At 40.0% G+C, this 14,675-nt stretch overlaps 1 protein-coding gene across 4 annotated transcripts in view; it reads left to right on the forward strand.

Annotated features, from left to right (window-relative positions):
* CSNK1A1 (casein kinase 1 alpha 1) overlaps window positions 1-14,675 on the forward strand; it is a 173,530-nt gene that overhangs the window by 27,070 nt on the left and 131,785 nt on the right. For all 4 annotated transcript variants that reach the window (XM_053717101.1, XM_053717100.1, XM_053717102.1 and 1 more), the window contains exon 2: window positions 1,508-1,614. In XM_053717101.1, the coding sequence (XP_053573076.1) occupies window positions 1,508-1,614 (107 nt within the window). The remainder of the gene's footprint in view (window positions 1-1,507; window positions 1,615-14,675) is intronic.

Below are 14,675 nucleotides of genomic sequence, written 5' to 3' on the forward strand. Positions count from 1 at the left end.
ACTCGTGAAAAAATTCTTACGTTTTTAAACTTGACAGCCGCTCCAGCTTCCCCCGGTCATCAAAAGCCATTTCTGAAGTCCGACATTATGGATGGGTCATCCTCCAATCACTGTTTCCCCCGGGGGAATCAGTGTCTGATTCAGCCCCATGATTGGAGGAAGCCGGATTCCTCTTTTTAGACACAGGAAGAGGAAGAGGCTTTGCAATGGGTAGATGAAGCTGGAGCGGCTGTCCTTGATTAAAAGGTGAAATGTAATTTTTTTATGAATTAAAGTGCCCCTATTTTTTAAACAAATTTTTAAAAAACAGGCACTTTTGCATCAAAATTTAGTCACTTTAAGGGGTTCTTTGAGTAAACAAAATTCATATACTTAAATCATCAATTCTTTTATCAAGTTCACTAACATTTAATACGTCTAATTTGTCATGTTTGATATGTAAATTAAGGTTTATGCATCTGATGTATACTGCATATTCGGGTTGAGGTATCGGTATATGTCTCTAATTTTTTTTCTTCCTTTATTTGTTCTTCTCTAATTTGTCACGTGCTTGATATGTAAATTAAAGGGACAGTCAACACCAGAATTTTTGTTGTTTTAAAAGATAGATTATCCCTTTATTACCCATTTCCCAGTTTTGCATAACCAACACAGTTATAATAATACTCTTTTTACCTCTGTGATTAACTTGTATCTAAGCATCTTCTGACAAACCCCTAATCACATGACATTTTATTTATTATCTATTGACTTTCATTTTAGCCAATTAGTGCAGTGTCTGACACAATCCACGGGCGTGCTCACAATGTTATCTATAGGGTTTACCTGAACTAGCTCTCCCCTGCTGTGAAAAGCAAATACAAAAGCATGTGATTAGAGGCGGCCTTCAAGGGCTTAGAAATTATCATATGAGTCTTCCTAGGTCTAGCTTTCAACTAAGAACACCAAAAGAACAAACCAAAATTGGTGATACAAGTAAATTGGAAAGTTGTTTAAAATTACATGCCCTATTTGAAACATGAAAGTTTTTTTTGGACTTGACTGTCCCTTTAAAGAGATATGAAACCCAAAATTTTTCTTGGGATTTTAGAGCATAGCATATTAAACAACTTTCCAATTTAGTTCTATTATCAATTTTGTGTCATTCTCTTGGTATCCATATTTTTTTTTTTTTTTTTTTTTTTTTTTGAAGCAGCAATGCACTATTAGTAGCTGGCTGAAAACATTGGTAAACCAATAGGGGGTAGCCACCTAGCTCCTGAGCCTACCTAGGTATATTTTTCAACAAAGAATATCAAGAGAATGAAGGATATTTAGAAGTAAATTGAAAAGGTGTTTTTTTTTTTTTTTTTTTTGTATGTGCAATTTGAATTGTGTAGTATTTTTTGGTGTTTTATGCCTTTTTTATGTGTATTCCGTTGGGTTTCTGTATTTTATATATATTTATAATTTGACCCTTTTAGTGCATTAGTAAACATTTGTTCACAATTCATTGTCTTTAATACAGGAGGTTGCTGTGAAGTTGGAGTCACAGAAAGCCCGACACCCTCAGTTGCTGTATGAGAGTAAACTGTACAAGATCCTGCAAGGGGGAGTTGGCATTCCACATATCCGGTGAGACAATTTACTTTACAACAAGCATACTGGTTATTTACTTTTGTTGAATCAGGATGGCAAATTAATGACTTGTGCCCAGGATGGCACCTAAACTTTTGTTCTGTTTGGGCTACATGTATAGTGAAAGCCTCTAATGCCTTATTGCCCACAACCATTTTTATTTTTGCTGCATTTGGAATGGGATGTGTGCCCCTCTACATCCTCTTAAACCACAAATGGGTGGGGGAAAAAATTACTTCTAGCGTGCCCGGCCTAAGCAGCACTCTATTGTGTGTGTGTGTTAAAAAAAAAAAAAAAAAAAAGTTGAAAGGGACGTTGAAGTGAAAAACAAAAAGTGCTCTTTATGTCAATTTGAAAATAGATGCAGTCAACTGAGCATGAACAAAGCTTTAAAAAAATGCTTGATTGTTCACTATGTCTTTGCTGCTTAGTGTAAGTCTTTTAGCTCGCTATGTATTACACTACATGATATTTCTCCTCTGTGAATTGGCCTGACCCACCATAAAACTGTCCAGTTTCAAAATACCAGGACAAGTCTCATCTGAACCCAGGTAAAAAGACAACCCCAGACATTTGTTTTAAAGCCTTTTTTTGGTGTTGTTGGTGAGGTGCAGTTTCATCTTATGTCCCAACCATAATGCTGCCATTTTCAGATTACATAGTGCAGTGCTTGACAAACCCAAACACCAGAAAGTCACTGTTGCCTTGAAATTAGACCCTGGCACCACCAGCCTTTTATCATATTACAGCTGAATTCTTACAAGGCCTTGTCAAATCCAACTTTTACTGGGTTAGTACTTATTGTATGTGTGCTATTTATTACACACATAGAAAAAGGCATGTGCACTCTGGATTTGTGCAAAAAAGTGCTTTAATGGCACATCAAATAGGTAACCCCTTCATCAGACCAAATGAGCAAACACGAGTGATTACAACAGGTGTAAACCCCACCCCCAATCAAAGAACAGCCCATCTTGTAACATGAAGTGACATAGAAATGTATAAAACATCAAAAATAAGATTTTATATCAAATATAAGTGATATATAAGAAATAACATAGTATAGGGTTGTATACATAATATATACACAGTGTTAACCATTAAAAAAGGGAAGAAAAATAGAATAAAATTCAAATTAAAAATATATATTCACAATAGGATTTTAATAAGTGGGTCCTATCCATAGGTCTAAATTATAATGCGGGAGTGAGAGAGAATTGCTACAGGGACTAGTGTCTCAACTAGTAATATAAGCATATAATAAAAATTTAGAATCAAACCTTGAAATAAAAGAACCGAATAGTAGCTATACACTGCTGCAAACAAAACTCCCTTAGAACGCCAAGCATTCAAGACAAAGGCGTGTCCGACGGCAGCATGTCTTAAGTAGATCGCTAAAGTCTCACAGGTTTTAGATAGTGTTAGCAACTACATACCGTGTATTATGATCACTCCAGAAGCATGTAAATTGTGTAACAGAGAGGCCCTCAGCGTAAACACATACCTGTGGTGGGTCCCCTGTAATAGCTATAGATATTGAACAACGCGAACAAACAACGCTAAGCATTCCACACAATTAGGGCATGAGCATAACAGATGACCTCTGTCTAAGAGCTCCCATACTGTGACGTAGCTGATCAATAACCAAACACCACCACATCTCCCCTGTTGGAATAAATTCTCGATGGCTAATATAATCAAAGGTAGTGTTCATACCTATGTAGCGTCTCCACTGCCCACGGGAATAAAAGAACAAGGACTAATAAACACACTGACCACAGTACAATCTCACAACAGAATACGGTTGGCTATGTTAGAACAAAGGCTATACAAGAGCAACTTATAAACATACACAGTAGAGAACAATGGCGCTAACCCTTTCTGGAAATATTAATAATATTATTATTTCTTCAATACCTCACTAGTTTAAAAGTACCACATTAAACATACATAAAAAACCAACACATATACAGAATAATAATAAAATAGAGAACAATGTTGTCTCCTTTTGTTAAAAACGAACTAACCCAAATATGCAAACATATGCGACAATAAAAAATGTATATTACCACCTCCGGATGGAATCAACTGTATCCCACTTGAGAACTCTGCTGCTTATTTTGCCAAATGTATCCTTCGTACCACTTGCAGTAGGGCAGGAACTTTCACTCTAAAAGAAAAAAGCGCAAACAGGACTCAAGTGCAATTAAACACACAGTGACAACCGCGCTCAAAGAATCACACTTACAATGTTTATTAGAAATAAAAGCACTTAAACAATCAAACAGCAGCTAACGGTTAAAGTTGTAAAGACTCCTGGTACTCAGCTGCTCCAAAGGCGCTCCCCACTTTGTGTATAATAAGTTCCACACATCCACCGGAACTTTGATTGCAGGAAAAGACTTATTGCTCCAACTACGGAAGCCCTGTGTAACCAAAACAAGGCAAGCGTATCCTTCCTAGAAAGCTTGAGACTACGGATCCTCTAAACAGTCACAAGTCTTCAAAAATTACCCCAACGCGTTTCATCTGCTAACGTGCAGACTTTCCTCAAGGAGAATAGTAAATGATGTGTGACACACATGGAACTTATTATACACAAAGTGGGGAGCGCCTTTGGAGCAGCTGAGTACCAGGAGTCTTTACAACTTTAACCGTTAGCTGCTGTTTGATTGTTTAAGTGCTTTTATTTCTAATAAACATTGTAAGTGTGATTCTTTGAGCGCGGTTGTCACTGTGTGTTTAATTGCACTTGAGTCCTGTTTGCGCTTTTTTCTTTTAGAGTGCAACTTATAAACATCAGGTACTTGGGAGTGTAGCATATTGACAGTAGAACAAAGTCGGCAGCGGCTCAAATCACAACCATTGATCACTATGTAAAAAGATGCCAATTGTTTGTGTTCAAATACTCACATCTCGCCTCTGATCAAAAATAGACTATCATGTCTCAATAAGTGAATGGGTAAACAATATAAATAGATTTCTACTCCCACAATCAAAGTACACGAACAACAGTAGAAATGGCAAATGTCTAAAGAGGGCGTCTGACAATTCTCCTTGTAATAGAAGGATGCTGGACTCTCATACGATATCTGTGAAATAAAGAGATGCATAAGTATATTGAAGAGAATTAAACAGAATTGGCAAATGGAGATAAGAGACATAAAGAGACTGTCAGTTAAAGGTATGTGTGTGTGTGTGTGTGGCTCTATCTCGCTTTTTTGGAGTAACCATGTTAGTCCACAGATTTAGATATCAAAGCAACAAGATATCTCTTGTTATAGTTTACATAGTTTATAGACTCTCTTGTTATTTTGATAGATATAGATATATACATCCAAACAAAAAAAGAAATCCAGCGAACTCGGGCTTCAAACCAAGGGTGAGTTTATTGAAAACATAGACTCGATAAATTCCAACATAGTAAGAACCAAAAAAGTACATTTAAATGAGTGGGGTAAAAATAATAATAATAATGAGCTAGGTAAATGCGCTGTGACCTTCGGCTACCAGTCGGTCTTACGCGTTTCGGCTGAAAGATGTAGCCTTAATCATAGACCTTAAAGTGTAGCCTGTGTTATGCCTTATAAACCCATTATGGTAATAGCTAAGGAAAAACAGCTGGGGTCACAGCGCAATTAATCAATTAGTGTTATCTACAGACTGATTGGAGGACACTTCCCTTCATTTGAATATGTTATACCTAATTTCTGTTTTATATTATATATATAGATAAACTTACTGCAAAAAATACATATAAACCTAATTGAATAGCAGTACTCTTTTTCTTGTGAAGTTCATCAAACAGAAGAACATATAATTCTCAAATGTTAGAGTTACTACTGGCAAATGGGCACTCTCCACGATAGCTCAGATGACAAAGTATTTTAAACATAGTGGTGTTCGTAACATGAATATGTATATATGCTAACATATATATATATAAGCACTTTAGACTATAGTGCTCATTAATCAATGACTGCTTTCTTCATGTAAATGAGCTCGCCCTGGAATGGTTTAAAGGGCAAAATATTTTGAACCTTGCCACAATAATAACTTAAATTAAATTTAGTTCTACATCACTATATCAACAATTAGTTATGAGATTGTTATTTGTTCAGAAGCAACATGATATGAGTAACTAAGTCTAAACGTTATTCAACACCATTATATATAGACCTTAGAATGACATTACTCGTTTTCCATACATAAATATATGTGTTAATCCCAACTATTCACTATCCTTTACTGCCACTTTATGTGTCACTGTACCCTACTTCCAGAAGTTAATGATGTCTCCTGCTATATTAAATCCTTTTGGACGTCTGGTCTGGAGTGTAAAGATCCAGAATGCCTCTCTGTAGAGAACTCGTTGCATTCTATCACCTCCTCTAGGTTTAGGGGGGATTGTTTCTATTATTTGCCATTTAAAACTATTTACTGACTTATTGTGTTCATATATAAAATGATGCACTAAATCTGAAACGTCTCTTTCCTTGTCAATATTGTTTAAATGTTCCCTAATGCGTGTACGTGCCTCTCTAGAGGAGCACCCTACATATTGTTTCTTACATGCTATACACTCCACCAGATAAATTACATGGCAAGTTCGACAATTAGTGCAAGAGTCCATTAGGTATACTCTTTGTGTACTTCGAGATTGAAATTTGTCAGTTGTTGTTGTATGACTACAAGCTATACAATTGGAAAAGTGGCATTTATAATGCCCTTTTACCTGTAACCAGCTGCTTGCTGTCGATGATGTTTTTTTTATCATACTTGGGGCTACCAAATTTCCAATTGTACGTCCCTTTTTAGAGATATAGTTGAGACCTTCCCTAGTTACGTCTCTAAGACTGTCCTCCCCTGTCAGAACAGGGAGGTGTTTGCCAATTATGTCACAGATTGCCTTAAATTGAGGGCTGTAGGTAGTAATAAAATTGGGTTTATTGCTATTAAACCTATTTAATGATTCATAACGATTTTTTTGAAATATTTCCCTTCTATCTAGTCTATCTACTTCTAAGAAGGCCCTTTTTATTACTCTCATTTTGTAGCCTCTTTCTAAGAGTTGCTGTTTCAAAATATCTGACTCTACATGAAAATCATGGTCTGTGGTACAGTTGCGTTTTAGTCTTATAAACTGTAGATATATACATACAGATAGATATGCAAAGTGAGTAAACAGAAGAAAAATCTAGTCACCCTAATATACAACATTTATGAGCCCTTTTGTTTGAAGGATGTGCATGAGAACTTAGTAAATGTGGCTCATCTATATATCCAATGATTTACTTTTTAGGTAATGCCTTATGTGTTTTAGCTAAAATGGGGTTGTCTCTATGAAAGTAAATATTCAACATCTTTTCTCCAACATAGGTGTGTCCGGTCCACGGCGTCATCCTTACTTGTGGGATATTCTCCTCCCCAACAGGAAATGGCAAAGAGCCCAGCAAAGCTGGTCACATGATCCCTCCTAGGCTCCGCCTACCCCAGTCATTCTCTTTGCCGTTGTACAGGCAACATCTCCACGGAGATGGCTTAGAGTTTTTTAGTGTTTAACTGTAGTTTTTATTATTCAATCAAGAGTTTGTTATTTTAAAATAGTGCTGGTATGTACTATTTACTCAGAAACAGAAAAGAGATGAAGATTTCTGTTTGTATGAGGAAAATGATTTTAGCACCGTAACTAAAATCCATGGCTGTTCCACACAGGACTGTTGAGAGCAATTAACTTCAGTTGGGGGAACAGTGTGCAGTCTCTTACTGCTTGAGGTATGACACATTCTAACAAGACGATGTAATGCTGGAAGCTGTCATTTTCCCTATGGGATCCGGTAAGCCATGTTTATTAAGATAGTAAATAAGGGCTTATTAAGACTGTAGACTTTTTCTGGGCTAAATCGATTCATTATTAACACATATTTAGCCTTGAGGAATCATTTATTCTGGGTATTTTGATATGATTATATCGGCAGGCTTAGGGGCTTTCCCTGATCATAGTCAGAGCCTCATTTTCGCGCCGGTATGGCGCACTTGTTTTTGAGGACAGCATGGCATGCAGCTGCATGTGTGTGGAGCTCTGATACATAGAAAAGTCTTTCTGAAGGCATCATTTGGTATCGTATTCCCCTTTGGGCTTGGTTGGGTCTCAGCAAAGCAGATTCCAGGGACTGTAAAGGGGTTAAATATAAAAACGGCTCCGGTTCCGTTATTTTAAGGGTTAAAGCTTCCAAATTTGGTGTGCAATACTTTTAAGGCTTTAAGACACTGTGGTGAAATTTTGGTGAATTTTGAACAATTCCTTCATACTTTTTCGCAATTGCAGTAATAAAGTGTGTTTAGTTTAAAATTTAAAGTGACAGTAACGGTTTTATTTTAAAACGTTTTTTGTGCTTTGTTATCAAGTTTATGCCTGTTTAACATGTCTGAACTACCAGATAGATTGTGTTCTGACTGTGGGGAAACCAAGGTTCCTTCTCATTTAACTATATGTATTTTATGTCATAAAAAATTTTAGTAAAAATGATGCCCAAGATGATTCCTCAAGTGAGGGGAGTAAGCATGGTACTGCATCATCCCCTCCTTCGTCTACACCAGTCTTGCCCATACAGGAGGCCCCTAGTACATCTAGTGCGCCAATACTCCTTACTATGCAACATTTAACGGCTGTAATGGATAATTCTATCAAAAACATTTTAGCCAATATGCCCACTTATCAGTGAAAGCGCGACTGCTCTGTTTTAGAAAATTCTGTAGAGCATGAGAACGCTGATGATATGGTTTCTGAAGGGCCCCTACACCAGTCTGAGGGGGCCAGGGAGGTTTTGTCTGAGGGAGAAATTTCAGATTAGGAAACATTTCTCAACAAGCTGAACCTGATGTGATTACTTTTAAATTTAAGTTGGAACATCTCCGCGCTCTGCTTAAGGAGGTGTTATCCAATTTGGATGATTGTGATTATCTGGTCATTCCAGAACCACTATGTAAAATGGAAAAGTTCTTAGAGGCCCCGGGGCCCCCCGAAGCTTTTCCTATATCCAAGCGGGTGGCGTACATTGTTAGTAAAGAATGGGACAGGCCCGGTATACCTTTAGTACCTCCCCCCATATTTATAAAATTGTTTTCCTATAGTCGACCCCAGAAAGGACTGATGGCAGACAGTCCCCAAGGTCGAGGGGGCGGTTTCTACTCTACACAAGCGCGCCACTATACCCATAGAAGATAGTTGTGCTTTCCAAGATCCTATGGATAAAAAATTAGAAGGTCTGCTAAAGATGTTTGTTCAGCAAGGTTCCCTTCTACAACCAATTGCATGCATTGTCCCTGTCACTGCAGCCGCGTGTTTCTAGTTTGATGAGCTAGGAAAGGCGATTATTAGTAATTCTTCTTCTTATGAGGAGATTATGGACAGAATTCGTGCTCTTAAATTGGCTAATTCTTTCACCCTAGACGCCACCTTGCAATTGGCTAGGTTAGCGGCGAAAAAATTCTGGGTTGCTATTGTGGCGCAGAGCGCTTTGGTTAAAATCTTGGGCAGCGGATGCGTCTTCCAAGAACAAATTGCTTGACATTCCTTTCAAGGGGAAAACACTCTTTGGCCCTGACTTGAAAGAGATTATCTCTGATATCACTGGGGGCAAGGGCCACGCCCTTCCTCAGGATAGGTCTTTTCAAGACCAAAAATAAAACCTAAGTTTCGTCCCTTTCGCAGAAACGGATCAGCCCCAAGGGCTACGTCCTCTAAGCAGGAAGGTAATACTTCTCAAGCCAATCCAGCCTGGAGACCTATGCAAGGCTGGAACAAAGGAAAGCAGGCCAGGAAACCTGCCACTGCTACCAAGACAGCATGAAATGCGGGCCCCCGATCCGGGACCGGATCTGGTGGGGGGCAGACTCTCTCTCTTCGCTCAAGCTGGGGCAAGAGATGTTCTGGATCCTTGGGCGCTAGAAATAGTCTCCCAAGGTTATTCTCTGGAGTTCAAGGGGCTTCCTCCAAGGGGGAGGTTCCACAGGTCTCAGTTGTCTTCAGACCACATAAGAAGACAGGCATTCTTACATTGGGTAGACGACCTGCTAAAAATGGGAGTGATTCATCCTGTTCCATTAGGAGAACAAGGGATGGGGTTCTACTCCAATCTGTTCATAGTTCCCAAAAAAGAGGGAACGTTCAGACCAATCTTAGATCTCAAGATCTTGAAAGATGGAAACCATTCGAACACTCCTTCCTTCCATCAGGAAGGTCAATTCATGTCCAAGGTGGATTTCAAGGATGCGTATCTACATATTCCTATCCACAAGGAACATCATCGGTTCCTAAGGTTTGAATTCCTGGACAAGCATTTCCAGTTCGTGGCGTTTTCTTTCGGATTAGCCACTGCTCCTAGGATTTTCTCATAGGTACTAGGGTCCCTTCTGGCGGTGCTAAGACCAAGGGGCATTGCTGTAGTACCTTACTTGGACGACATTCTGATTCGAGCGTCGTCCCTTCCTCAAGTAAAGGCTCACACGGACATTGTCCTGGCCTTTCTCAGATCTCACGGATGGAAAGTGAACGTGGAAAAGAGTTCTCTATCTCCGTCAACGAGGGTTCCCTTCTTGGGAACTATAATAGACTCCTTAGAAATGAGGATTTTTCTGACAGATGCCAGAAAAACAAATACTTCTAGACTCTTGTCGGATACTTCATTCCGTTCCTCTTCCTTCCATAGCGCAGTGCATGGAAGTGATAGGTTTGATGGTAGCGGCAATGGACATAGTTCCTTTTGTGCGCATTCATCTAAGACCATTACAACTGTTCATGCTCAGTCAGTGGAATGGGGACTATTCAGACTTGTCTCCGAAGATACAAGTAAATCAGAGGACCAGAGACTCATTCCGTTGGTGGCTGTCCCTGGACAACCTGTCACAAGGGATGACCTTCCGCAGACCAGAGTGGGTCATTGTCACGACCGACGCCAGTCTGATGGGCTGGGGCGCGGTCTGGGGATCCCTGAAAGCTCAGGGTCTTTGGTCTCGGGTAGAATCTCTTCTACCGATAAATATTCTGGAACTGAGAGCGATATTCAATGCTCTCAAAGCTTGGCCTCAGCTAGCGAGGGCCAAGTTCATACATCAACCATCAGGGGGGAACAAGGAGTTCCCTAGCGATGGAAGAAGTGACCAAAATCATTCTATGGGCGGAGTCTCACTCCTGCCACCTGTCTGCTATCCACATCCCAGGAGTGGAAAATTGGGAAGCGGATTTTCTGAGTCGTCAGACATTGCATCCGGGGGAGTGGGAACTCCATCCGGAAATCTTTGCCCAAGTCACTCAACCGTGGGGCATTCCAGACATGGATCTGATGGCCTCTCGTCAGAACTTCAGAGTTCCTTACTACGGGTACAGATCCAGGGATCCCAAGGCGGCTCTAGTGGATGCACTAGTAGCACCTTGGACCTTCAAACTAGCTTATGTGTTCCCGCCGTTTCCTCTCATCCCCAGGCTGGTAGCCAGGATCAATCAGGAGAGGTCGTCGGTGATTTTGATAGCTCCTGCGTGGCCACGCAGGACTTGGTATGCAGATCTGGTGAATATGTCATCGGCTCCACCATGGAAGCTACCTTTGACACGAGACCTTCTTGTTCTAGGTCCGTTCGACCCACTCCAGCTGACTGCTTGGAGATTGAACGCTTGATCTTATCAAAGCGAGGGTTCTCAGATTCTGTTATTAATACTCTTGTTCAGGCCTGAAAGCCTGTAACCAGAAAAATTACCACATAATTTGGTATATCTGTTGGTGTGAATCTGCAGGATTCCCTTGGGACAAGGTTAAGATTCCTAAGAGTCTATCCTTCCTTCGAGAAGGATTGGAAAAAGGATTATCTGCAAGTTCCTTGATGGGACAGATTTCTGCATTGTCTGTGTTACTTCACAAAAAGCTGGCAGCGGTGCCAGATGTTCTAGCCTTTGTTCAGGCTCTGGTTAGCATCAAGCCTGTTTACAAAATTTTTGACTCCTCCTTGGAGTCTCAACCTAGTTCTTTCAGTTCTTTAGGGGGTTCCGTTTGAACCCTTACATTCCGTTGATATTAAGTTATTATCTTGGAAAGTTTTGTTTTTGGTTGCAATTTCTTCTGCTAGAAGAGTTTCAGAATTATCTGCTCTGCAGTGTTCTTCTCCTTATCTGGTGTTCCATGCAGATAAGGTGGTTTTGCGTACTAAACCTGGGTTTCTTCCAAAAGTTGTTTCTAACAAAAACATTAACCAGGAGATAGTTGTGCCTTCTTTGTGTCCTAATCCAGTTTCAAAGAAGGAACGTTTGTTGCACAACTTGGATGTAGTTCGTGCTCTCAAATTTTACTTAGCAGCTACTAAGGATTTCAGACAAACTTTGTCTTTGTTTGTTGTTTATTCTGGTAAACGGAGAGGTCAAAAAGCAACTTCTACCTCTCTCTCCTTCTGGATTAAAAGCATTATCCGATTGGATTATGAGACTGCCGGACGGCAGCCTCCTGAAAGAATCACAGCTCACTCCGCTAGGGCTGTGGCTTCCACATGGGCCTTCAAGAACGAGGCTTCTGTTGATCAGATATGTAAGGCAGCGACTTGGTCTTCACTGCACACTTTTTCTAAATTTTACAAATTTGATACTTTTGCTTCTTCTGAGGCTATTTTTGGGAGAAAGGTTTTGCAAGCCGTGGTGCCTTCCATTTAGGTGACCTGATTTGCTCCCTCCCTTCATCCGTGTCCTAAAGCTTTGGTATTGGTTCCCACAAGTAAGGATGACGCCGTGGACCGGACACACCTATGTTGGAGAAAACAGAATTTATGTTTACCTGATAAATTACTTTCTCCAACGGTGTGTCCGGTCCACGGCCCGCCCTGGTTTTTTTAATCAGGTCTGATAATTTATTTTCTTTAACTACAGTCACCACGGTAACATATGGTTTCTCCTATGCAATATTCCTCCTTAACGTCGGTCGAATGACTGGGGTAGGCGGAGCCTAGGAGGGATCATGTGACCAGCTTTGCTGGGCTCTTTGCCATTTCCTGTTGGGGAGGAGAATATCCCACAAGTAAGGATGACGCCGTGGACCGGACACACCGTTGGAGAAAGTAATTTATCAGGTAAACATAAATTCTGTTTTATATAAGAAATGGCCAAGACCTTTTTAAAAATTGAAAGTTTCTTGATGTCCACCTCAAAGTAGATTATAATCTCAATAGTTAATGAAACCTTGCATATCTTGTTAACAAAATACCAAACGTAAAGGCTTATAAAACGTATTTATTTGCTGTATTATCTGCTATATACCACACGTTTGCATAAAAGCAAATGGTGCACAGGAATTGCGTTGTTATAGCACTGTTTAAAGGGACAGTACACTGTAAAATTGTTGAGTATAAATGTATGAGAAATTGCATTTTCAGGTTTGTGTATATGAAGTAGCTGGTTTTGTGCTTTTAAACCTCAGCCTATTACAATGGGTTGAGCTTCAGGTAATATCATATCTCATTATGTTATCACTTTGTGTACACAAACTTGCTTCCTTATCTTATATTTGTCTGGAAAACTAAAGCTCAATACGTAGTGAGAACAATGGAAAATGATCATGTTATTAAGTAACTATCCTGCACTCCACTGTAAGTGTCATTTCTGCTGCTGGCTGTTTTTTACTTGGGTCATTCAATAACTAAGACTCCAGTATCAAAACTTTCAGTATAGGTTGGGAAACCACAAGCTAAATCAGCTATTTCAACGGCCAAAATAGGTGTAAAGGAGCTACTGGTAAACAATTTAATACACTCCAGCAGGTAAAACTGATCACTGGGAACAATTTAAATGGGAGAACATTTTTGGGTGAACTGTCCCTTTTTAAAGGGACAGTTACATTTTTTTAAATCTGTTACCAGTGATCTATTTTACCTGCTGGAATGTATTTACATTTTTTTTACAAATCGCTCCTTTTTTTTTTTTCATTTGATAAAGCTGCTTTTGCCTGCATGATCCCCACCTATACAAAATTTTATCTTGTAAAAAGAGAGTATCTTGCTGAGTGGTTTCAGTAGCACTCTTGTGACTATAAGCAGCAGTCCATTCAAGTTGAGGGCCAGCATGTCATATTTGCGTTTTTTTTTTTTTTTAAACTGATTAAAGAGTGCATCTTGCAAATAAAGTGCCCATTGGTGTATCTTTACTCTGTGGCCCTCTCTGCACCGGACATCGATGGCCGGTATCGTTGGTGGGTGGGAGGCGGGTGGGCGGCCATCGGTGAGCTGTTTAAGGTGGAGGGGGCGGGATCGGGGGCGGAGCCGACTGGGGCACGCGGGGGCACGTGCTACGGGAGCGGGTGGGAACCGCTATACTACAGAAAAGTAAAAAAATACATATGTGGGGCAAAAGGCCACTAATATATAAATAAAATAATAAAGTGATTTTGGAGGGTTGGTCTTGGGTGGGGGGAGAAGCTACACTACAGAAAAAGGGATTTTTTTCTAAAAAAAACACACTTTTTTCTTAACTGGGTATGGCAGACAGCTGCCAGTACCCAAGATGGCGCCCATTAAGGCAGAGGGGGAGGGTTAGACAGCTGTTTGGTGGGGATCAGTGAGGTTGGGGGCTAAGGGGGAATCCTACACAGCAGCATATGTAAATATGCTAAAAAAACACACTAAAAAGCCCAAATATACCTTTTATTTTAGTACTGGCAGACTTTCTGCCAGTACTTAAGATGGCGGGGACAATTGTGGGGTGGGGAGGGAAGAGAGCTGTTTGGGAGGGATCAGGGGGTCTGTTTCAGGTGGGAGGCTGAGCTCTACACTAAAGCTAAAATTAACCCTGCAAGCTCTCTACAAGCTACCTAATTAACCCTTTCACTGCTGGGCATAATTCACGTGTTGTGCGCAGTGGCATTTTGCGGCCTTCTAATTACCAAAAAGCAACACCAAAGCCATATATGTCTGCTATTTCTGAACAAAGGGGATCCCAGAGAAGCATTTACAACCATTTGTGCCATAATTGCACAAGCTGTTTGTAAATAATTTCAGTGACAAACCTAAAGTTTGTGAAAAAGGGA

Source organism: Bombina bombina, chromosome 6 (genome assembly GCF_027579735.1).
Source record: "Bombina bombina isolate aBomBom1 chromosome 6, aBomBom1.pri, whole genome shotgun sequence".
Classification (NCBI taxonomy): Eukaryota; Metazoa; Chordata; class Amphibia; order Anura; family Bombinatoridae; genus Bombina; species Bombina bombina.